The sequence below is a fragment of the Corvus cornix genome, chromosome 4A (assembly GCF_000738735.6).
Source record: "Corvus cornix cornix isolate S_Up_H32 chromosome 4A, ASM73873v5, whole genome shotgun sequence".
Lineage (NCBI taxonomy): Eukaryota > Metazoa > Chordata > Aves > Passeriformes > Corvidae > Corvus > Corvus cornix.
This window is the reverse complement of record NC_047058.1, coordinates 577,133-601,182: the sequence shown is the minus strand read 5'-3', so window position 1 is coordinate 601,182 and position 24,050 is coordinate 577,133. Positions and strand designations below refer to the sequence as shown.

The 24,050-nt window shown below is 45.8% G+C and overlaps 1 protein-coding gene across 4 annotated transcripts in view; it reads left to right on the top strand.

Annotated features, from left to right (window-relative positions):
* GPC4 (glypican 4) overlaps nucleotides 1-24,050 on the top strand; it is a 233,409-nt gene that overhangs the window by 106,528 nt on the left and 102,831 nt on the right. For 2 of the 4 annotated variants that reach the window (XM_039572288.1, XM_019287753.2), the window contains 2 exons: nucleotides 13,039-13,227; nucleotides 14,955-15,111. In XM_039572288.1, the coding sequence (XP_039428222.1) occupies nucleotides 13,039-13,227; nucleotides 14,955-15,111 (346 nt within the window). The remainder of the gene's footprint in view (nucleotides 1-13,038; nucleotides 13,228-14,954; nucleotides 15,112-24,050) is intronic. The other 2 variants (XM_039572289.1, XM_039572291.1) reach the window with 1 other exon arrangement.

The window sequence follows — 24,050 nt, the reverse complement described above, 5'->3', positions numbered from 1 at the left end:
TTTCTGGATGAGTCCCCCTCAGTGCTGCTTATTGTCTTGGTTTGAAAGACAGGTATCTGCTAAGGAAGGCAAGAGCCTCCCTTGGAATGGCAGATGCGACCCCTCTTCCCTCTGAGTTATTATAATTCCAAAATCAAGGAGTTTTCAGGCAAAGATGTGGGAAATAAGAATAACAGTTCTTTACTATTATATATCTATACATGTACAACCAGTCAAACAAACAACAGTAACTATGGCAGTAACAGCAAACACAAACCCAGTCCCAGCCTTCTCGGCTGTCAGACCCTTTCCCCTCGGGTGCAGTTCCGCTCGCAGCCGGCAGGGGCGCTGGCGGCTCCCGGTGAGCAGGGCAGGTGCGGTGGTTCCCCCGCGGCTGCAGGGGGCGCTCCGGAGCGAGCTTGGGGAGCACGCGGCACCGGTGCCCTGGGAAGGGATGGAACAAAGGCTTCACAAACTCCTGGGCAGCCGATCCCAGTGTCCGGCCAGACCCTCGGGAACAGCAGGCTGGAACAGCAGGCTCGAACAGCAGGGACAAGCACGAATCCCGGGTGGCAAACGAGATGTATCCAAATGGGGAACCCCCCGGAGGTCTGGGCAGGCAAGGTGAGCAGGGCTACAACGTAGCAAAGGCTCGAAGCAACGGCAGGGCAGGGCAGCCACGGCCTGGCTCCCAGCGGGGCACAGAAGGCGGGCTTGGGATGCCGGGGTTTGTCCAGCAGAAGGAAAAAGCAGCCGAAAAAAGCAGCCTCCCTCTCTGTCCAAAGGCCGAGGACAGACTATCCCCACACCAAGGTGAAACGGAAGAGTAGCCAGATGCACCCCTCCCTCAGTGGGTAGATCTTTTTTTTTCTTATGTACCCAGCAGTTTGTCCCCCTAGCAACACGTATGGGGAAAATTCCTTTAACAGAAAAAAAAAAAAACCAAACCAGGAGAACTCCTAAAACCCCAACACCTTTTCATCACATCAGACCATTTTTGTTTCACTCAAATGTGTGATTGTGGCTGATGGTACTTTTTGTGCATTGGCTGATGAGATGGTTTATTATTGCCATATTGGAATTTTTTCCTCCAGTTCTGTTAGATGTCTACCAAGTTTTGATTTGAGTTATTTTTGTTGTGTGCCCAGAGGCATGAACAGCCTATCCATAAATATTACCATTGTTTTCTCAGCTGGGAGGCTAAGGGTCATCTTCAGGAAAATTAGTTGGAATTGGTTCCTAACTTTTATTCCCCAGAGTGGATGGGGTCTGTTTCCAGCTAGGCGGCTTTTCACTCATCCTGTAAATGGAACTATATTGAAACTGAAAAAGTTTTCAGTGTCAGCACAGGGTCTTGCTCAGGTTTTTTGTGGCTTGGTAACACCCCCAGGAAGAAAGCTGTGTGCAGGGTGAGCTATTTCCTGTGTCACTCCACTTTCCTCCAACCACGGGGACGTTTGCATGGCTGACAGATGGGGATGAGCTTCAACTTTTAACAGCTATGGAGGTGGAAGGTTCCATGTCCTGGGAGCTCTGCCATGCTGGTGACCTCCTGTTGATCATCCTCTTCCATGGAAGACTCTTGTAAGGAATGACACAACTCTTAAAAAAATTAATTTATTAAAATCAGAAAAATTACAAAAATCAGAAAAATATAAAAATTTGGGATCCTAATGGCTCAAGAGGTATGCCCCAGGAGCGCAGGGATTAGAGATCTTCAGGCTTAGACAGCACTGGACCTCTAGTGGAAAAACCTGCAGTGCTGGGCTGACTTTTAGCTAATCCGAAAGTCAAAGAAAAATTATTAAAGGGCCCTAAATAGGACTAAGGCTTAACTGCCCAGCACTAGCATCCACCACAGCTAAAATCCGCAGCGCTCTGCCTCTGCTCTGAAGCTGACTCGCTGTTTTATAGTGCCTTTGCTCCGCCCCAATCTGCCCACAGACCGCCCATAGACCGCCCACAGCACACCCCTTTGGTCCCAAGTGATTGGTGCTTCCCTTTTGACAGATCATCTCTGTCTACCAATAGCTTGTCGTTGTCAGGGGGGTAGTAGCAGCTAAGTAAGAGTGGTAACATGTCCTCATTAAGATTCAGGTTGCCACGGAGCTTACCTACAGACCAACGGCCAAAAATCTAAAAATAGCTTTTGGCTGTTAGAAACTGGGTTTTGGGAGCTGGTTCTGAAACTAAGGTGCAAAGTAGAAACCCTTAAAAAAATATTAAAATACATCTAATACATCTTAAAACATTTGTAAAAGTATACAGAGAACATGAGAAAAACAACTCTTGCAGTGTACAAGTGGTTTAAAGTTTGAAAAGGGATTTTTAACTGGGACACTTTTAACTGGGGGATTTTAACTGGAACTGGTGCAGATAAACTGCTTTGAAATAGTGAAAACACTAACAGCAGAACTTGATATTTGTTCCTGGACTGATGGGTGAACATTAACATTCAATTAAAAATTGTTTAACTCAAAATTAACTAATTAGAGCAACATGCAAAGACCAAGCTAATTAGGGATTTCATGTATGACAGCTCTGGAGAGAGGACCTGAATGATGCTGGTGTAAGGATGCAGCAGGGATCTGTGGTACCAAACTGGCTGATGTGACAGTCTTGGTCCTTCCTCTTGTCCCTGTCTGTCCTGAAGTGATTTTTATGTCCTTTGCAGTGCTTATGTGGCTCTGATACCATTCCAGCAGATGCTTTACTCCTTAATGCCATTACCTCTTTAAGCTTGTGCTCAGTTGCAATCTCTTTTTATGCTTAGGTAAATCCTGGTGTTTATCACCATGTCTCGAGGAGGAAGAGCACAATTTTTTAAGAAAATGAGGGAAAAAACACACCAAAAATTAATAGTAAAATCCATAAAAGGAAACCTAGCTGCGGAAGATGTGTCTTTACAAAATTGAATGGCCTGGAAACATATTGTACATTTCCAGACACTCAAGTTAAGGGCTCATTTAGAATATTTCAGATATACTGGAGTATGACAGTTCTTTGGTTTCCACATCAAACAATCTGTAATTTATTGCCCCATATAGGGACTATGTTTTTATCATATTGCATATTTTCTAGCCAGAAATCTAACTCCCATATAAGCTCTTGAAAAAATAAACCCTTTGGGGATGGGAATCCAGGCAATATGCTTTCACAGACCCTGAGAAACTGCCTTTGATTTATTTCCTTGGAAATAAGGGGAAGACACAGTTTCTTGGAGTATTACAGCTGTTCCCCCAAGCAGGGTCTCGCTGCCTTTCTTCATGTGCTCGATGTAAAAACCTGGGTCCTGCAGTGAGCCCCATGTGAAAGAGCCTCATGTTGCTCTTAGAGGGGTTTGCAGGAGGACAAGAACAACATTTAGAAGTTTTATGAGGCAGTAAAACACACAGATATAGTTGGAAGGGAAAAAAAAAAAAAGACAGGAGGCCCAGAGGTGCGAAGGACCAAAGACAAAATAGACCTGAAGTTCACAAAAAAAAAAGCACGTCCTGGCATTTCCAGAGCCGTGTTTGAAGCTGGTTTGATCAACCAATATGTCCCATATTTGTTTGTAGGTTTAATGGGCTGCTCCCCGGCGGCCTGGCTGCTGGGAGAGGGCATGGTGGAGGTCACCCAGAAGTTAATTTGGAAAGAGGCCAAAAGGCCACAACTTGATTGAATCAGATATAAACAAAATAGGCCTGGGAACAGTGTGATGTCCTTGTGCCTGAGTTCTCTGCAACCTCTTTGCTCAAAATGCAGCATGGTGGAGCACTGGCACCCAGTGAGGAGGGTCTGACCCCACCATGGGGAGACAAGTTCGGGTGGCAAAAGGATGCAGGCACCACTCAGGGCACACAGGGAAATACAGAGTTTATTATGGGAGAGCCTGGGGAGCTGGGGACTTTTCAGGAATATATGCCCCCTTCAGAAGAATCCATTACTTTGATGGATTTGGTGAAATAGAGTTTCCCTGTGCCTGCTAGGCTTTCTGAGGTTTATTAGTCCCACTGTATTTTAATTCCTCAATCAGATGAAGCTGCATAATAATTAGAAAAATGTGCAAACTGCCAGATTGTTAAATAATGCAATGCACAATACTAATCACTTCAAAATACAATATTTAAATTGCACCAAAGCAAGTAGTTTTTGACTCATTTTCCACCTTTAATAAGTTAGCACTACAATGTCTGAAGTATTGTATATATGCAATATAATCTATCAAGACCTCCAAGGAAATGTCAATAAATACAATAATTACTTGGACACACCTTTCGCTCATCATTATTAAACAGTTTGTAACAATTAAAATATTAAAACCACATGCTTGTTAAAAAGCAACCAGACATTGCATTTATTTCTTACTAAGGCTATTAAATGAAATGACGTAAGATTTTTATTTTAATGATAAATGTGCTTTAGAATGGATCAGTTAATTCTTCTTTAGTGCACAAAATAATCTACAGCTCCACCGAGTCTAGGCCTGGTATTTAAGTACTAATTCCATTGTTCTTTTATCTGCGCCCTGGCTCCCGTTAACACACAAGGTAAATGCTCTCCCACTCTGTATGCAAGTGGTACTAACAGGATTTTGCCAGGACAGTTGAATCAGGGGAAGTGTGACCCTCGGTAATGAGAATGTAATTAAATCTGAAAGTATCTGACTGTCAGGTGACTTTTCAAACCTGAACCCCTTATTTCCCTGCCCGCAGCAGGCATCACCTGCCTGGACCCTGTGGCAAACCTCCAGGTTTATCAGGATTGTTGAGGGAATGCTGTATCCACACTGAGTTTTTTTTTAACAGCCAGAGATTGTTTCTACCTGGTGTGTTTGTGTGCCTGTTTTCAAACAGAGGTGTGTACTGGAGTGGTCTTCCACATGTGAAATGTTACAACTTTGTCCCTGTGGCTTCAGCTCCAGCAGGGAGTCAGGTGCTTCAGGTGTGTCCTGCAGGGACCATCCTCTAAACAATGTTGTGGAAATCAGCTGTGGAAAAAAACAAATCAACACCTTTAAAGGAGATTAATTTGCTTTTGTGTCCAGAACATGCAGCTGATGCACAGCAGTGCCTTAAATCAAACACCAGATATCCTGTACCAGAGCTGAAGTTTATCCTGTTGTGGAGGAAACAAACTTGAAGGAATCCTTGTGCAGCAAAACCCGGTGTAAATGGAGGTGTTGATAGCAGATTAACAGCTAATTACAGTTATTCTGGGCCTGGTTAATTGTATCAAGTGTCGCCTTGTGCTGTGAGTCAGGCTGTAATTTAATCAGTAAATGTCTGAGGTAGGTGTCCTCCCTCATGGGCCCAGTAACAAAGGACACAGATCTCTGGTGTTAGTGGGATGTTAGGTAGTTTCCTCATGTTTTTCTCTAAAATTGGACTTAACATCAAGGTTTTTAAAATGTGGTCCAGACTGAGAGGGGGACTGGGATTCAAAGAGCTAATCTTCATTGTTCAGAAGGTAACCTTAGTCTTCTTGGCTGCAGAAAAAATCCAGTTGCTTTTGTTCCCAAGAAAAAGCCTTGATAACAATAATGTTACCTTTGATTCCAGTTTGAGGTGGTGTAAGACTGCTTAGTGATGATGTTCTCAGGGGCAGGAGGAAAAGGCAGCGCTGTCAGACCTGCTCAGAGAGGGACTGCTCTGACAGGAATTTCCTTCTCCAGCCCCAGGCTGTGCTGTGGTAATGTGGTGCCCAGCTGTGGAATGGTGTACAGGCAGTGTGACAAAAATGTCTGTGAGATTCCCACTCCACCCTGAGCTGTTTCACAGGCCAGGCAGGTTGGAGCTGGGGATTTCCCCAGTGCAATTCTGCCACTTCACCCAAGCCTTGTGTTTGCAGGGGGAACAAGGCACACTTGTGGCAAGTATTTTCTCTGTGCTGGCAAACCCTGTTCCCAGTCAGTGAGACCCTTTTGACCTGATTGCATTGGTGTAAGTACCTCTCATGGCTCAGGAAGACTCTTGGTTAATGCTGTTGCTCATTAAACTTCTTAGCTTGGTTTTGACCTGTAACTGGCTGCAGAGACTGGGTTGTATTTTCATGCTCGTGCTGCTGGAGTCCATGCAATGAGAGATGGCCCTTGCAGCACATCAGACTGTGAGCAAAGAGAGAAGTTTAGGTTGCAGCAGGATTTGCCTGTGGCCTTGCTTAGCTGTATTGCAAGGGAGTGATATTTAAGAAAAGGAAATGTGCTTGGTTGAGGACATGTGTAAGAAGATGCTGCTGATGCAGCAGGGTCAGCAAGGAAGTAGGAGACAGCTGGCAGAGGGTGTTCGAGCCATCAACAAATACTGTGATGGGCAGAAAGTTACCTTTTATTTTTGTCAGGAACCCTTGAATGCCTCCTGCCTATGGGTGGGGAAGCAGTTTACTGACCTTTTTCTGCAGCACATAAGAATCTAAAAGCTGAGGGTGAGACTTATATAGGTGCATTTCAGGGCTTCCTCTGCGAGTGTTGTGTCTCACTGGGGGAGGGTATAAAGTCACCAGCTTTGAACTTAATTTAAACACTGAGTTGCTTCAGCTGTTCAGTTGGTGTCTGTGCATCTGTGTGTGGGAGAACTACACCAGGCAGGGATCCTCCTGCCTCCAGCTCCAGAGGCCTGAGCCTTGCTGTTGGGTACATTCAGCATCAGTGATGAGTTGCACCCTGGTGTGTCAGCAGTGCCCATGCTGGAGCCTGGTTGGTTCCTTATCCTGTTGGTAGACTCATCCTAGGTGCCAATATTGACACTGGAAAATTTGTGTCCCTGAAGTTTTTTTGGTTTTTGCAAGCAGCATCCGTGCTCTGAACAAAGAGGAGAGCTGAGACCTTGCCCAGGAGGCAGTCCAGCCATCGTCTATTAATTAGAGACCAGCTGCTTGATCCTGCCTAGCTAACAGGTTTGGAGGTGTTTGCCATGGAGTCTTCTTCCCCCTGCTTGATTTAAGTCTCTGCTAAAATCAACAGCTTGATAATTAACCCCACGCTGGGGTTGTCTTGTCTGATGGGAGATAACTGGCTTATAAGGCAGCTGTTCAGTTCCCTGGGAAGCTCTGTGGACCAGGGGACATCTATTAGAACTGCTTGTAGTCACTTGTTGGGCTTCCAGAGCCTTGAAGCGAAGTGAATGCAAAAGTAAAGCTTGGAAGGAGCAGCCCCCAGGAGGGCAGGATGCAGCCAGGGTGACTCAAGCTGGTGTTTTGGCAGAAACCTCTGTGCAGCACAACACAGTGCACAAAAATGCATGATTTGAGGAGTCCTTCTCCACTGGGAGCTTTTAGGGGAAAAGGAAAGCAACTGGGACAGGGGTCTGTGTTGCAGAAGGAGAAGTGGAGGAAAAAAATTCTTCCGGCCCAGCTCTCAGCTTGCTGTTTCCTACCTGGTGCCAAGGACAAGATGTTTGTCTCGCAAGCAGCCCTGCAGACGTCGCCAACAGCCAGAGAGCCGCCATGTGTGCCAGAGCCTGAACCAAGAGGAAATCTCCCAGCTGCTCCAACTGGCTGGGCTGGGCTGGGCAGGAGGAGGCTGTGGGACCCCCTGGCTGCTACACCCCCTGCCTGGGTCACCCTGATCCCCTCTACAGAACCACGGGGCTGTTTTAGCAGATGGCTCGAGGTGGTGTGAGACCTGCACGTCCTTTTAGGTGCTCTTGCATCCAGGGCACCTTGCATCCAGGCCATCCCTGCTCAAATGTCTGAAGGATGTGATGGCGATGAGGTGGTTGATTGCTCCACCTCTGCCCATTTTGTCTTGTTTCTTGTGCTTCTACTTTGGTTGTTGTCTCACGTTTCATCTTCTGGTGACATGCACTTTGGGCCTTCCTGAGCAGTGTTTGGATAGCAGAGTGGGGTTCTGCTCCAACATAATGAAACAAAATATGGAAAACATGGATAATAGCAGTGTCGGGTCCTGGCCCATGTAGGCTCCCACATCCCTTCTTCACTCAGCTGCCAACGCCCTGAGGGGTGGCTGCTTGAGAGGTGAAGAAATTGATCCAGGTTCTCATGTCTTGTGATGCAGAGTGGGTGAAAAGGAGAGGGGTAGGAGGCTGAGAAACTTTGTGGGGAGAAGGAGCAGGGATATGATGCCAGAGGAAGAGCAGTGTGGAAAGGGGACAAGATAACCAGCCCTTGCAGGCAGCAAGAAGGGAGCATCTTTGCAAAACCTTTTCCACCACCCTTGACAGCTGTGGGTAGTTAATGTGCCTGATCAGCCCAGGCAAAGTGAAGAAGAGATGGAACGGGGTGTTTGCAATAAGTAGCTGCATTCCTATGTTGCTTCTAGGGAAATGGTAGCTCATGGAAGTCGTTCTGATCCTGAGAGGAATTGGTCCAGGCAGACTTCAGCAAAATGCTGAAGGCATCATCTATTGCCTAGTCCAACCACATGTTTGATGATTGGTCTAGTGATTGGGTTTTTTGAATTTGAGGGATGTCTGTGTTTGATGGAAGCAGATGTAGGAAGGGATGCTGAAGGTCCAGCAATAGTTAAGGCTTGGAAAGGCAAAATAGGAGAAGGGGCTGTAGTGGCTCAAAGAGGAAAGCAGTATTTCTCCAGCACTGGCATCGATGTGGGGCTCAGGGGATGAGCCAGAAGCAGACAGGGATTGCCCAGGACTCCATCAGGCTGGGCTGTACCCCTTAGCCCTGCTCGGCACCCGCACTGTCCTGTTCCTTCCTACTGCTGCACAAAAACAAGCCATAAATAGCTGGGGTGGAAGGGGAAGGAACTGGATATAAGGTGAATGAGCTGATCGTAAAGCCTGGGTAATCTCTTTTTCACATGTGCCTGGTGATGAATGAGCATTTGTTCAGGCCAGGGAAGTGACACCTCCCCTGCCTGGGGGACAGCAGGCAGGAGCTGGTCCCTGTGCCTGCCGTGGTGCTAGCCAGGGCTTAACCTCCATGGGAGCATACAGTCCCGGGCATCAGCCCGCCCTCACCAAACCAGAGCAATCCATAATTCCTTGGCAGCCCCTTCTGCTGCCAAATGAGATTTATTGTCGAGTGCGAACTCGTGTTAATTACTGCCAGCACTTAGGGGTCTTTATCTGTCTCCCTTTACCCATAGGGATGATGTCAGTTTGGATAGCTAATCTGGAATTAAGCTGATGATCCATAAAGTAGAGCCACCCTTTGGTCAATGAATTCACTGCTGTCACCATCTTCTTTGTGCTATCAGGAGAGTGACCAGGAAAAGTGACTTAACTGGCAGCCAAGAGCATCTCCTCTGGAGCCTGTGAAGATAATAAAGTGGGTCCTGCTGTGCTGGTAAACCCCAACTGATGCATGGTAGGGATTTTTCCTATTCCAGGTATTTTGAGTGCTAGAATTAAAGACTAAAACATTTTTATGGCTAAGGAGCCACAATATAGGCTCAGAACTATGGTTCACAACTTTAGTCACCCATCACCATGGACTAGTGCAGAGCCCCAGAGTAGGAGTGACTCAAGAGCAGTGTGTGGGGAGGGAATGCCCTTGCTGATGCTGTTCAGAGCAGGCAGGAGGTGCTGTCTGGGGCTTGGTCTGCTGAGTTTAGCTCAAACCTTGTGATGTCTCAAAGGAGGCAGCACAGGGAAATGCAGAATTGGCCTTTAGAGCAGCTGAGAAAATGGCCATGTCCAACTCATCATTTTTCCAAGCACTGCAAATCACTTTTCCATCTCCAAAGTCTGCTTTCACTTTATTAACATTTGATTAGTGATCACTTTTTGTTCTGCTGAGCTTGAAATTGGAGTTCAATGAGGAACAGGTTTCTTCTCTGCCATGTCTGTGCTACCAAGGTGCATCCAACTGGAAGGACCATAAGGAAACCACAATTCAGATGTTCTCCTGCCAAAATGGGTGGTTCTATCCATGGGCCAGCGCTGTCATCAGAAGAGCAGTGGTGCCTGCCGGTGTGCACACACTCATGTGTTCACTCTTGCAAGACAGAAGTACAAATCCCGGTATTTACAGATATTTTTAAGGTGTTAAATATCCTTATTTTCAAACGGAGTTTGGTGCTTGGTGCCAGTGAACATTGAGTTTTTCTGTAATATGTGTTGCATTTTGTTGCTGCCCAAGAGGGGGAAGGCTTTCTGGAGCTTGTAAAGAAGCAATAAAAAAATTATGCTGTTGATGTTGCATTAAGTTTGTGTTTGTGCATACTCCTGTTCCACAAAGGTGTGTCTCCACAGAGTGGGTAAACCTAAGGCAGCGGGGAAATAGAAACGTGATGTGGAGGGCACCAGCAATCTCATGAGGGTTGGTTAAATAATAAAGTATTTGCTAATAAAATATAATCTTTTCCTGCTATTTCCAGGGCTAATAAGCAGAGGAAGTGGAGAGAATCGATTCTGCTGTTGCATGCTTATGTTTGATCAGGCCACCAAATTCAAAACACATGAGTTTTGAAAAAGTCCACAACTTAGCCTTATAAAATGGGTTCCTTTCCCCAATTCTTGCCTGTGATCAGATAATGACCTTCGTAAGCAAAACAACCCCAGCTGTATTTCATAATGGGAATATACTTCTGTACATCATAATGAGCTGTTAACAGGGAACAGTATCGTGTGAAAATCTGCACGTTTCCCATGATGTTGCCCTGATTCAAAAGCCACACATAAATTATTTGGTATTGCAGATTTCAAGGTCAGGATTGGCCACATAAGATCTAGTTTTTCACCCCCAAAACCCAATGTTTTTAGCAGGATGGAATTTAAAATAGAGAAACCTGATCCGTTGGGAATCTCAGGAGTTGTGTGAGAAGTATCTCAGCACTTGTGTCAGGTACTTGTAAGTGTGTGGCTGGAGTGGGTGACTGGAGTGAAGGAAGGGGAGGTAATACCTTTGCTCCTCCAAAAGTCTTCCTTACAAGGCTCCTGAAGGAAGGCATCCTGAGCTTTTCAACCAGTTGTGAGGTGGTGAAATTCATTGAGTTTTGTGAGGTTTCTAGCAGAGCCAGGAGCTGGTTTTCCCTGCTAGGTTGAGTTGCCAGGGTTCCCTTCCTGATGCCAAGCAGCACATGGACACATGGCTGGAGCTCCAGAGTCATTTGTGCACTGAGCCACTTTTTCTGCTGGATGTGAATACTTGATTATTAAGCATATATTACAATTCTGAATATTATTTTAGCTGCAAGTTCAGTCTCCATCCTCTCCAGCTCTTTAGGTTTGATCGTATTCCAGAGGCTTACTAAAAACATGCAAAGAATTTCAACAAAACTCTCTGGAGCACTTTTTGTTAAATTTTTTCAGTCATGCAAGCTAAATTAAATGACAGCTCTGTCCACCAAAAGATTACAAATATCAATCAGCCTTCTCCCCTAAACTCATGAAGGAATTAAATGTTTTTCTAAAAGTCTTCTATTCCCCTTAATAATCTCTTTGGCTGTTCTCTTTACTTTACATATTTTTGAAGTGTGTTGAAAGGGATGATTTCTGCCCTAAAGGAGCACAGTGCTTGTAGCTTGCTGACAGTATTTAATCTGAATTTGTGGGCACAATTTTGGGTGTTGCTCAAATTGATATTTGCAATACTGTGGGCTTAGTTTCCAAAAGGACAAAACAGCTATGAAACTGCAGTCCAAGAAACATGATGCTGAGCTCTTTTCAGAGATGGGTGATTAATGGTAAAAACTATGTTGCAGCACCCACTGTTTGTGTTGAAATTGGAAAAATAAGACCAGGTGGCTCAGTGGGCTGGTGGAATGGGGGGCTCTGAGTGAAGTGGTTGTAAAGAATGAGGAGTTAAAAAGATTTCAACATACAGTGGCCTGTCCAAGACAAGCTGAGTCATTACCCTGTGTTGCTGCATCTGTTTTGTCTGTTCACTGTACAGTTATGAATAATTGTGTAAATCATGCTGGGATATCCTGGGGAGCTTTCTTTGCAGGAAGGCTCAGCACACCGTTCCTTTCTGCCTTGTGTTTTAAGTTGTAGGGAGACCACAAGACAAACCAAACAACAAAGATGTACATGGAAACCAGATGTGACTGCCCAGTGTCCCTTGGAGTGCCTCCTGCTGATGCCCTGGCACTGCCCACCCTATCTGTCCAGAGGGTCAGGGTTTAAAGGGGATGAGGTTGGAAATAAAACTGATGGATGCCTGATCCGTTAGAAGTTGTAGTGAGGAGCAGAGGGAGTTTCTTGCCGTGGTGGTTGTGTGGATGGAAGAGGAAAGCCCCGCAGCCCCCTCGGAGGTGTGCGGATGTGTGTCCCCGGCCTCCCACAAAGTGTGCTCCAGTTTACATCAGGTACTTTACAGTGTATTTTTGCCATTATGGTTTAGCAAAGAAGAGTAGATAAGACAGTAAACTCTTAGAGCTGGGTGAGTTGTGATTAAGTTAAAGCTATCTCACTGTTACATACTACTTTAGTGATCACCAGACCGTGTATTTTCCTGCCTCTTACCACGGGCTTTAAACCACAAGACATGAATAAACTGTAATTTTAGGGTACAGTCAGCTCTGCTTGCTATTTAAGGATGGGGAATCTATGTTCAGCCCACCAAATATAATTTCATAAAGCATGCAAACCATCAAGGAGGTTGTGGAATGGTTGATGAGTGGGACTAGGGCTGCTGCTCTGGATGAAGCTGACATCCAACAGCATTCCTGGGTCTGGATGTACCAATTGAGTGGAGTAGGATTTCCACCCCACGCCTGGTCTCTGCTAACTATTCCAGTAGGTTTTGTGTCATGGGCTCTATTTCTCCCACAGGCAGCTGAAAAATTTAATTGAATCTCTCTATAGTTGTCAGCAGCTGGGGAGGGCATGGCTAAGGATGGAGGTTTTCTCCTGGCAAAGGAATGAGCAGTGTGGCACAGGGATGTCACGTTCACTTGAGCTGAAGTTGGGGCCCACGTGATGTTTCTCAGAAAGTTCCTGTTTTATTGTGGCTACAAAGGCATAGAAATTAAGCTGCTAATTTATGGCATGCCAAGGAAAAAACTAGTATTACAAGAAATGCTCAGTTATTTTATTGTTTGAAAACACACAGTTGAAAAATCCTGATTTTTCCTTGCCCCCCACTGAGCTTATTAAATCTGAAAATATCCCAAAAGTTAATTCTCTCTGCCAGAAAGTTCCTCTGCTCTTTCAGGTAAATCATGAAAGCTGTGCCACCTGGACTGCATGGTTGGGTCCCGTCTGGCTTGTTCTGTTCCTGGGATGCAGAGGAACGAGAATCCCACAGAGGAGCAAGCATCCTGCTGCTGAACAGTCGCGGTCCCTTTCAGCACGATGGACTTGGGTTTTGGCAGTGGTGCACTGGAGCAATGGGTTTGAACTGGTGTGTGTGCTAATTAGCTGTGCATGGGAGACCCTCATTCTACCTCGAGCTGAGGACTGCTATTAGCTGGGGGCTTTGTTTGGAGGAGCAAAGTACAAGTGATGATGTAAAGGCTTGGGTGGTTGGCATGTTCAGTTCCTGGGTGGGGTCTTCCCTGTGCTACCCCCAGCGCTGCACTTGCCTTTTTGTTTGTTATTTTTTTGTGGTTGCACCATATTCTGGGAAAGGCCTGTAAATGTCTAAACAAAATAAAATTCCTGAAAAATGAACTTAACCAGCCTGAGCCAAAGCCTGTTGGAGACCGTGAAAGCACATCCTCTGAGTTTTGAGGAGATGAGCTGCATTTTGCTGCCTACCGTGGATGTGGGACTCACCCAGCATGGTTCTCACACCAGGCAGACTTTGACACGTGCCAGAGAGAGCTTTGCTGCAGGGTTTGCTGCAGCTGGGGAACCCAAAGAGGTCTTACATGGAGCCATTTGTTTTTCATTATGTTACACTCCTCTAATATAAACACTGAAGTATGTGGACATTGCTGTGGACAGGGCGAGCCAGATGCCAAAGGCATTCCTCCAAGGCTGTATAAACTTCAGGAGCTAAATATTTTAGAAACTGTTTTCTAAGGCTAGCTTAATAGTTTAAAAATATAACCTAGATTCCAGATATTAAAAAATGCCTTGCAAGGCATGCACAGTGCTGCAAGAGATGGAACTAACTAAACCCCTGAAGTATGCGGAAAGGTCCCATTTTGCAATATCTTCTCTGTTACTTATCCTTTTCATTTTTTTTTTCCCTTAGCACTGAGATTAAATTCAAGAAGCTTTTAACAGCAGAGTGGCAGTGATAGAAATTTTCAGCATATATTAACTAGCTGACTCACACTTTTTCAAAGGGGATCTGGGTTTATGTTGGAGTAGCTGGCTGCTTTCAGCAACAGCAAAATCAGGAAAGTCAGTGAAGAGAGGAAGCTGATAATTTATACTGTGTCTAATCCCTCTGTGTGCTGTGATGGGAGCATGGGGAGCTCCCACCCATGTTTGGAAAGTGGTCCTGACCCCATGCTCAGGGGAGGCATTCAAGTCCCTGTCTCAGGGATGTACAAATTCCCACTGTTACTTAGGACTCAGCTTTAAAATATTCTTTAAAAGATGCTTTCATTGTGTCACTTGGCTACCCCAAAAACTTTCACTAGCACCCTCTGTGCTTCAAGAGTGAGAAATGAGATTTTTTTTAGATGTAGTTTGTGGAGTCCATACAGACCTGAGAGATATGCCATTTCCTTTCTTGTGTTACTTCTCAGATGGGATAGAGTCCCTGAAAGCAGTGAGATTCCCTGAACAGAGGTTCCTCTTGCTACTATTTTTTCCCCTGTCTGGCCTAACTTGACATGCGTTTTGTAGCGGACCCCAGAGCTTTGGTGACATTGGGGTCTTGCAGGGCTCATGGGATGCTCACTGGGCAGAAGCTGAAGGGCAGAATGACTCAATGTGGGTTTGCCTCCTCCTTTTGTTTCTTCCACTGAAGTTTTGTGTGCAGCTTTGTCCATGAATGAACCTGAGCTCATCAGTACTTTGGCACAAGGAGTGTGCTGGGGTCTTGTCCCACTGTCCTGGCTCCACTGAATCCTGTCCCGCTCCTGTCACCCACTCCCCCAGCGAGCAGAGGACAAAGCAGCAGGGAGAGTGGAGGGAAGCGGCTGAGTGACTGTGGCCCCTCATGTCTTTCAGCTGCTCAGAGGGATGACTTTGCCCCATCGAAAAGCTTCAGGAAAAGCCCCAGAAGAGGAGGAGGAGGAGAGTGGAGACTGCGACGATGAAGATGACTGTGGCAGAGGCTCTGGGGATGGAGTGCTGCGAGTGAGGAACCAGCTCCGTTTCTTAGCAGGTGATGGGGATGGTGGTATTGCAGCAGCTGTCCCTCTGTGGATTATAGGTTTTGGTGATGGTATGGGGAGCTGCTCCCTGGGGTCTGCTCAGGTTCACTTGCTGCAGCCACCCCCAATGCCCTCCACAGCCCAGAGGCTACAGATGCCCAGAACTGTGCTGGCTGGCCTTGGTGCCAGTTGAGGCAGCAGCTGGAGAAGAAATGCCTCTGCTTTTCCAGGCTGGTTTTGTAAGGGTGTATTGAGGGCAGCCCATTGGAGAGGATTTGAGGCAAGTTGCAAATCTGATGCAGGTCCCAGGGTCAGCCTCTTCTTTCCTTCCCACTGCTGCTTGCAATCCTGAGATTCAAGATGAGCTTCTTAGCTTCCTGATGGGCATCAGAAAGTCAGGAATGCTTGTCTGACTGCAGCTAATGATGGTTATTTCTGATGTAGGGTTTAGAAACCCCCAATGATTTTTTGCAAATACCTCAGGCTCATTTTGCGGAAGTGATTTAGGTACTTGGGAGCCTAAAAATCTTTGCTTGCCAGTGTGAGTCATGTCTTTGGTTGCTTTGAAAACGGCCCTGAGGCACTCCTGACATTATTAATGAGGTAGTCCTTGGTCACCCCTTGGGAGGAGAAAGCAAAGGACCAGTCGGGAAGTCACATGTGCTGCTGGTGTGGGCTTTTGCCTTGATCCACTGACCAGTCTGTGGAGCTCATCTGTTCGCTAGTGTGAGCAAGCCCAGGCTGTTGGAGGCTGTGTCCAGCATGGATGAACAGTGTTGGACATTGGTCTGCGGGCTGTAGGCTTGGCCCAATTAATGCTGGTTCCAGTGCTACACGGTGCTCTTTGAGAGACCAGACAACTGAAGCTGGATAAAATCAGCTTTGCAGCTTTGAAGTTTAAAAGGCAAATTTGGGCTCCTAAACGAAGCACAGATGTTTATAAATTCCCTCCCATTGGTCTGGGATAATTAAACTATCTTTAATGAAGTGAGAGCTGAAATATTAAATGCCAGTCTCATATCAAAGATTATTGACACATTATGTAAAATGCATAAAATACATATATTCAAATATTAAGTAAGAGAAAAAAAAGACTTTTAAAGTCCTCCACTCCAAGTCTGAAAGAGAAACACAGAATTGTGAGAAGGATAAAATATACTTTATTTCATCCAAGAACTAAATAACAAAGTTTGTTAAAGAAATACAGGTGATTCACAGTGTCCCATGCTGAGAGCAGAGATAAGTGTTTCATTTTCCATGATCTTTGTGTCGCACCTTGATGCTATTTTTAATGTGTTTCTAATTTCCTCTTAAAGTCTTCCCCACACTATCATCAGTGATCTCTGAAGCCAGGTATATGATCCTTTCTGCCTTTTTCTGTCTCTCTAGGCTAGTTTAATCACTGTATTGATGTCCCTGATGACTTGCCCTTCTGGCAACTTAGACCCCTCTTGTCACTGTGGTACATGAACATGTAGTAGGAAAAGAGGATTTGTCCTCCCTGTGCTGCTCTGCTGGAGGGTGTTTGCTGCTGCCTTTGGTCTGGGATGGGTAAATACTAACTTTAAAGCAGTTGTGTCTCTGGGGCGTGGGGTTCCTGGCAGGTAAAGTGCTTCAGGTTGCTGAGAGTGTGGAGTTTTTCCAACAGGGCTTTAAGGCATTGACTTAGCTCAGAGGGCATGGGCTGTGCCATCAGGGAGACCTTCTTCCTTGCTTGCCCATGCCATATGCTCTTTTTCTATGATTTGCTTTAGAGCAGAAAGGTGAAGCTGATATGACAAGTGACAGAATCCTATTTGGTTGGTATTGGATATAAACTATGACTCTGCTCAAGTTTTAAGTTGGAAACCAGCCCAGGAAAAGTTGCTGATGGTGTGGAAATATTCACTTTCAACATGAGAATGATATTTCTTTTTACTTTGAAAGGGTATTTTTCAATTAATTTTTTTCCATCGTATTACATGTACATAGCAAGAAATAAAAGGGACCAGAAACTATTCCACATTCCCCCCCCCCCCCCTTCCCACAAATTCTAAATTTTAGGGTAGCATGCCGATTTGAAATTATGCCAGGCTTTGAAATCTGGAAATAGTTTACAAAATGTAATGTGGCTTTATCTCTCTACTTTCCAAGGTGGTTACCCTGTAATAGAGGCAGAAGGGACTGGGAGTGACTGGGATTGTGCTATTGAGCCCCTGGTTTTATCCTGTGCTGGATGCTCTGCAGTGTTAAGGCAGGACCATGGATGGAAGGCTGTGTTGTAGTGCAATGGTCAAACCCAAACCCCCATTTGAGCATGTTTGAGTCCTGCTGACCCTCGATGTCTGCAGTCAGGGGACACAGTCTGGGGTTTTGCCCTCCTTTTCTCAGGTGCTTTGCTTTGTTCAGCTTAGGAGGAAATTGGCAGTGGAGAACTCTCTTCCAGAGGGTTTCCCAAGCCTTGCAGATGGACTTGGTGATGCCTTGAGAAGGAGGAGAGGTGAGTGTCTTGGGCTGGCTCTGATTTTGGCTGTTGATTGAGTGAAAACATTGGCAGAGTTTGCCACCTCTGAGGTCTTTGCATCTCTCAAATGCAGTGAGAGTTTCTCCTGCTCCCTGGTGTGGGTGCCACTGGTCCTGCCAGCTAACTGCAAACATCTACTGAGCACTGGCCTCACCAAGATGTCCCCTCAGAAGGTCTTGAAAATAAGGAGATGAAAAAGGAGCAAAAGAGGAAAAAAGAAAGTCACTCTAAAATACAGACTAGTTTTGATTTATTGCCTGTTGTATAAAATGTAACCTTTGTTTCCTATTTATAATGAGACTGTGATAACTGGACAATCAACCCAAACTTTAATGATTTAAACATACTTGTAAACTGTCAAGTCAAAAGTTTGCGAGTGACTATAAACATATGTTGGTGAGCCCTATATGCTAATAAATTCATTATTATGTTGCCCCAGTGGGAAACATGGAGATGGCAGGCTTTTTTTTATGATAGGTCTTTTATTGTTTGTCACATCTGCAACACATTAAGGGTTTTGAAGGCAGATGATGTTTACAATAAGGGGGAGGACTGAAAACCTCCCAACTCAGAGAAGAGTGCATCCTGTTTGTCAATAGAGTACCCATGGTGCTGGCACCCTGGCCATGCAGCTCTAAAAATAGAGCTCTGTACATACACACACATATATTTATGCCACACCAATGGCAAATCATGTCTGCAAATGAATTATAGTATTTCCCCCCAAATTATGAACCAGTGAAAATGTCTTCCAGGCTCTGTGATGCAAACATGTGCTCACAGCCTTCTGGGATCAGTCATCCTGCACTAGGCACTCAAAGGAAAAAGAGCTCGGGGTGGTTGGTGCTTTGCTGGTGCTCCAGCCAGCCACCCACTAATTAGCTCACCTCGGGTGTGCTCACTCCAGATGCCACTTGGAACCAAAGAGATCATTGCCAGGGAGCTTGAAAATAAAACATGGACGCTGGACAGGCTCCTGTGCCAGGTGTGGGCTTTATTAAATGCTGGGGGAGAGGAGGTGCAGGCATTTCAGAGGCTTTGCAAAGGTGGTTTGGTCCAGCTCACCTGTGCCCCATGGCATCTCACAAGCTTTGCTGGGAGGAAAAGATCTGTTTTAGTAGGTGAAACACCCAGGGAACATTCTGAACAATCCAGCAACTGGGGGAAGGGGTTGGGAGCTTGAGGGGAAGATTTACTCTTCCAAAATATCTGTGTTAGGCAGCAACAAAAGTTGTCTTGGGAACAGATGGATTTGGCAGAATTAAGCAGAAATAGTTTGTCCTGGGAAGGGAAGTTGGCCTCATCCCATGAGATATGTGTGCAATAAAGATATATAAAGATGGCTCTGGAAATCTGTGTATGTAAAACAGCTCCCCTGCCTGGCTGCTGCTACTGCAATAACCTGCAGTTAGTTTTCCTCTCGGCTGTCCCTTGGCTATTTCTAAGGGGAAGAGGGAGTTTGTAGGTTAAGCCCCCAAGGAAGCTCCAAGTTTTCCTGCACCTTGCCCATTTGCAGCCAGACCCTTTGTGGGTTTCCAGCAATTCATACCATACCTAGGCGCTATTTGAAAAATCAGCACAGTCTCCCCCATGACTTACCAGATCTGTAACTCTTTAGTCTAGCTTGTTTTGCCACTGATTTATTCTCTTGGCAGGATTTTTTCTGAGTGCTCTCATCAAATTACAGGCTTGAATATTGCCTCTGAGCTGTCCAAGTGTGGTCTCTTCTCAGGTGGAAAGGCTGTTTGCTGGTAGCCCCTTTCTCCATGTTACAAAGGTGGTTTTGCTTCCAAATGGGAATATAGGCACGTCACAGGGCAGGGGAGGTCTCTGTGTTTGTGTGGTGGCCATGCCCTGTGTGGGCACAGAGTGGGAACCCTGTGTTTTCTGTCCTTCACCATGTTTTTGGAAGCTGCTCTGAAACCCTGTGAGTTGCAACTTTCATCCTATTCTGCTTTTAAACAACTCCAAATGCCCCAGTAAAGCATTCCATGTTAGAGGTCTCAGTGCTGAGATGTTCCTACAGCTCAGCCTTTGGTGACCTTCCTCCCCTCACTCCATCTTCTCCCAGATTTATTTCAGGAGGGTGCCATCAATCCAAGCTCCCTCCCTGAGGCTGCTCATTTTGGGGGTCAAACATGTACCGGGGGGTTCCCCTGTCAAGGTGGTGGCTGTGAGTGGCAGAGGGGGAGGCCAGACAAGGTCGCTTTGGGTGCTGCCCTCCTAGTTTCTGCTGCTCATTTCTGTGGGAAAAGTTCCTTAGAAATGAGCTTTTGTGCTGGAAGAGGGGATGCTCCCAACATGGGAATAGCAATCAGTCTGCCGAGGGTCACTCCATGTGTGTACTGGGAGACAGACCAACACTAGTTAAAATATTTACAAGATCATGTATTCCCATCCTTTACCACAATGATCACTGCTCTGCCAATGCCTCAAGGGTGCCCCTGTCCCAGTACCTGTATCTGCTGACACTGCTCTGCTCCATTTACTGCTGGGTCTTGGGCTGTTCATCCCTCTGCTGAGACAGGCATTTTCAAATACCTGAATGACTTTTAAAATACTCCTTCCACAGGTGGGACATATCCCCATCTGTGTGGGTTTTGCTGACAGCGCAGGGCCATGTGGCTGTTGTCCCATCCTCATGAACAGCCTGCAGGCTTGGATGGTCGTACTGTCAAATATCATGTATGCGGTATCAATATTTACTGTTCATGGCTCTGCTCAGCTTTCAGCAGGGCTGGCCTGTCCTTTGCTCAGGCACCAGGTGAGCTGGGTTGGATTGACACAGCATCCTTCCCATGAGTTTTTCTATCTGCTAAAAGCTTTAGCACTTAGCATTTTAGTAGCAGAAACATTTTTTTTTTTTATTTTTCTTTTCTCCAAAGAGAGTGCTGTTGATAGCAGAAACATGCTGTTTTACAAGACATTCATCCTGTCCCAGGGTGAAAAAATGACAAGGCCAAATGTCAGCTAGATTATCCTGATGGAAGAGCTGGAATTGTACCAACTAAAAAAATGCAGTAGCCTGATTATTGCTTTTCTATTTCAAATGTTTGTGTTTATTGAATTTTTCTTTTAATGAAGATTTGGTAGAAAGTCAAGAATTCCTCATCATTGTCTAAATAAAAGCTGAAAGATGGAGAGGGAGTCACGTGTAGCAGTTGACTGATGCTCTGATTGAGTGGCAAGTTCATTAATTTACTTTTGACGTCAGCAAAAAAAAGATTTTTTTTATTGACAGACTGGGAAAATTATTGGTGGTGTTTGGACAAGGGCTTGTTCATAGCATCCTTCAGCTAGCTGTGACTCTTGCAGGCCTCAGACTGTACACAGTGTGTATATTTTGAAGGGTTCTTGTGACCTCTGTGCCCTGAGTTCCTCCAAAGAAACACTAAGTTCACAACTGAAGAAGCAGAAGGTCATCTATCAGAATTTGTACTTTGAGAAAAGCTATATATGTGCAAAAACCATTGGTGGAATCAGCAAGTAAGTCCACTGGACATATTAATCTCATGGTTCTATTTTTTTTATTTCAATTGCACTTCAATTTTTAACTGTTGTTTAACTTTTTCAGTGTTGTGCTTACAAATCCAAGCCCATCTGAGCAATTTGTATCTGGTATTTTCAGGACTTCCTCTGCCTCAGTCCATTCTCACTCAAAGCAAAGAATGATGTACCATTTTTAAAAAGCTGAATCAGAGGAGGGGACATTCATAAATCACATGAAGCATTACATTCCCAGTGTGAGCAGACACTGGTCTAAATCCTTCTTTTGGAAGATGAGGCTGATCTGTGGGCTCAGTGTGAGGAGACTGGGTGGGGCTGAAGGGCTGGAAACACACTAAAGGTCAGATGAGATGATGCTTCTGCTGTAACACGTAAAAATATGCCAAGGTCTTTGGGAATCTGTGATTGCTCATCACTCCCAAATGTTTATAATGCCAATCTGCTGGCAAAAGCATCTAGTTAGGCTGCAGGTTTGAATAACAGTTTGTACTATGCCAGGGTGTCTAAGGAGATACTTTCCAACAGTGTCATTTGGGAGCTAATGTTTCTTTAAATTGTTACTGCATGCAGCATCTTACAAGACTGAACGCCTCAAAACAATTTCAAGTATGCAAAAATGTGCCCAGTTGCAATAGTGATGGCCATATTTTTCTTTAAAGGATGATGAATCTGTTTTTTGTGGCTGAAAACATATGAATTCTGATGAAGTTGGGAAACACAATTCCTGACTTGGATACATTCTTGCTTTTCTTTTTTTTGCTGTTTTTCCTTGTGGAGAGGCAAAATAGTTTAACTGGTTTTCTTTTTAAGGGACAACAATAAAGGCATATTTCAGACAGAAGCAGATCAGGTGCTACTTACTAAAGGCCTGATAAGATAACCTTACACTGATGGTCAGGGTACCGTATCTGCACATTTTGTTGTACAAAGGGAGGTTTGTCTGCAAGCTCGATAACAATATAACATGTTGATTGACTTTGCACATAGGAGAGGGTGCCCCTTTCATGAGTGGCTTGGCTTTTACTAATGCCTTACTGCAGGTAAGCTGATAAAAGCGATTATGGGGATGTAATAAATGACACAGCCCTGCTCAGCATTGTGGGAGAGGGCTCTGGCCCTGGAGTGTGTTCCGGCTGTCCTGGTTGATGTATGTGCTCAGCACTTGTGTCAATGTGCCAGCACTCAGCTGTAAAACATCACAGGATGTCCTGTGGGCACAGGGCTGGGTCATCCCTCTCCTGCCCTATGCCTGCTGCAGCTCCTGTTCCCTGAAAATGTGCTCAAGGCCAACTTGGTCTGAGCAACCTGCTCTAGTGGAAGGTCCCTGTCTGTGGCAAGTGTGGTGGAACTAGATGATCTTTAAGGTCCTTTTCAATGACAAAAGAAGACAAGTTCACAGAACTAAGGTCCATCAAGGACTAAAAAACATGTCTGCCCAAAAAGTGTCTTGGGGTGTCTTGGTTTGAAAGACAGGTGTCTGCCAAGGAAGGCAGGAATCTCCCTTGAAATGAAAAAAAAAATTGCAACCCCCTTCCCTCTGAGTTATTATAATTTTGAAATTAAGGGGCTTTCAGGCAAAGGTATGAGGAATAGGAATAACAGTTCTTTACTATTATATATCTGTATGTGTATAACCAGTCAAACAAACAACAATAACTATGTCAGTAACAGCAAACAATCACAAACCCTGTCCCAGCCTCTCTCGGCTGTCAGGCCCTTTCCCCTCGGGTGCAGTTCCGCTCGCAGCCGGCAGGGGCGCTGGTGGCTCCCGGTGAGCAGGGCAGGTGCGGTGGTTCCCCCGCGGCTGCAGGGGGCGCTCCGGAGCGAGCTCGGGGAGCACGCGGCACTGGTGCCCTGGGATCCCGGGAAGGGATGGAACAAAGGCTTCACAAACCCCTGGGCAGCCGATCCCAGTGTCCGGCCGGACCCTCGGGAACAGCAGGCTGGAATAGCAGGGACGAGCACAAATCCCTGGGTGGCAGAGGAGATGTATGGAACTCCGGAGCTGCGGTGGGAACCCCCGGAGGTCTGGGCAGGCAGGGTGTGCAGGGCTACAGAGTAGCGAAGGCTCAAAGCAACGGCGGGGGGCAGGACGGTCGCAGCCTGGCTCCCAGCAGGGCAGGGAAAGGCGGGCTTTGGAATCCCGGGGTTTCTCCTGTAGAAGGAAGGCAGTCGAAAAAGCAGAAGTCTGCAGTGCTGACAAATTCCTTCCAGCCTCTCTCCCCATCCAAAACGCCGAGAACTCACAGCCCACAAGCCCAGGTGAAAGACAGTAGTACAGCTGGACTCCTCCCTCTGTGGCCAGGTCTTTTGTTTTTCTTAAGCACCTGGTAATTTGTCCCCCTGGCAACATGTATGGGGAAAATTCTTTAAGAGAAAAAGAAAACAGAAGGAGAACTCCTGAAATCCCAACATGGGGAAATACAACTATGTAAATAGCTGAAGACACAATAAATGTTAGGCCAGGTGGCCCTGTCTCTTTGAAAGTGCATAGGAGAAGGCCCTGGTCTCTCAGCTGTGGCTGCTGCACTGCTGTCCATCCTCTTGCACTGAAAGAGATGTCCAGGAGAACAGATGATGTTTCAGGTAGATCATGGAAACCACCACTTACTGGAAACATTTTGGGTACAACTTTCAGAGCGCTTTTGAGCCCTAAGGGGAAGAAGATGGGGAATGCTGAAATTCTCCAGGCTGCCTTAAAAAGCCTGACCTCTTGGTTCCCCTCTTCAAATTTGAACAAATGTGTTTGTTTTTGTGCAGGTGGTTATTGTGGCAATGACCTGGCAGTGCGAGTTGCAGCATCGCATTGTGGCAGCAACCAACAGCTCTGGGGAGCTGGTGTTTACTTACATGTGGTTGAGTGAGAGTCTGCATGGCAGCATCTCCCTACCCAGGATCCAACAGGTCCCTACTTGCTGCAGACAGCAGCACTGCATTTTG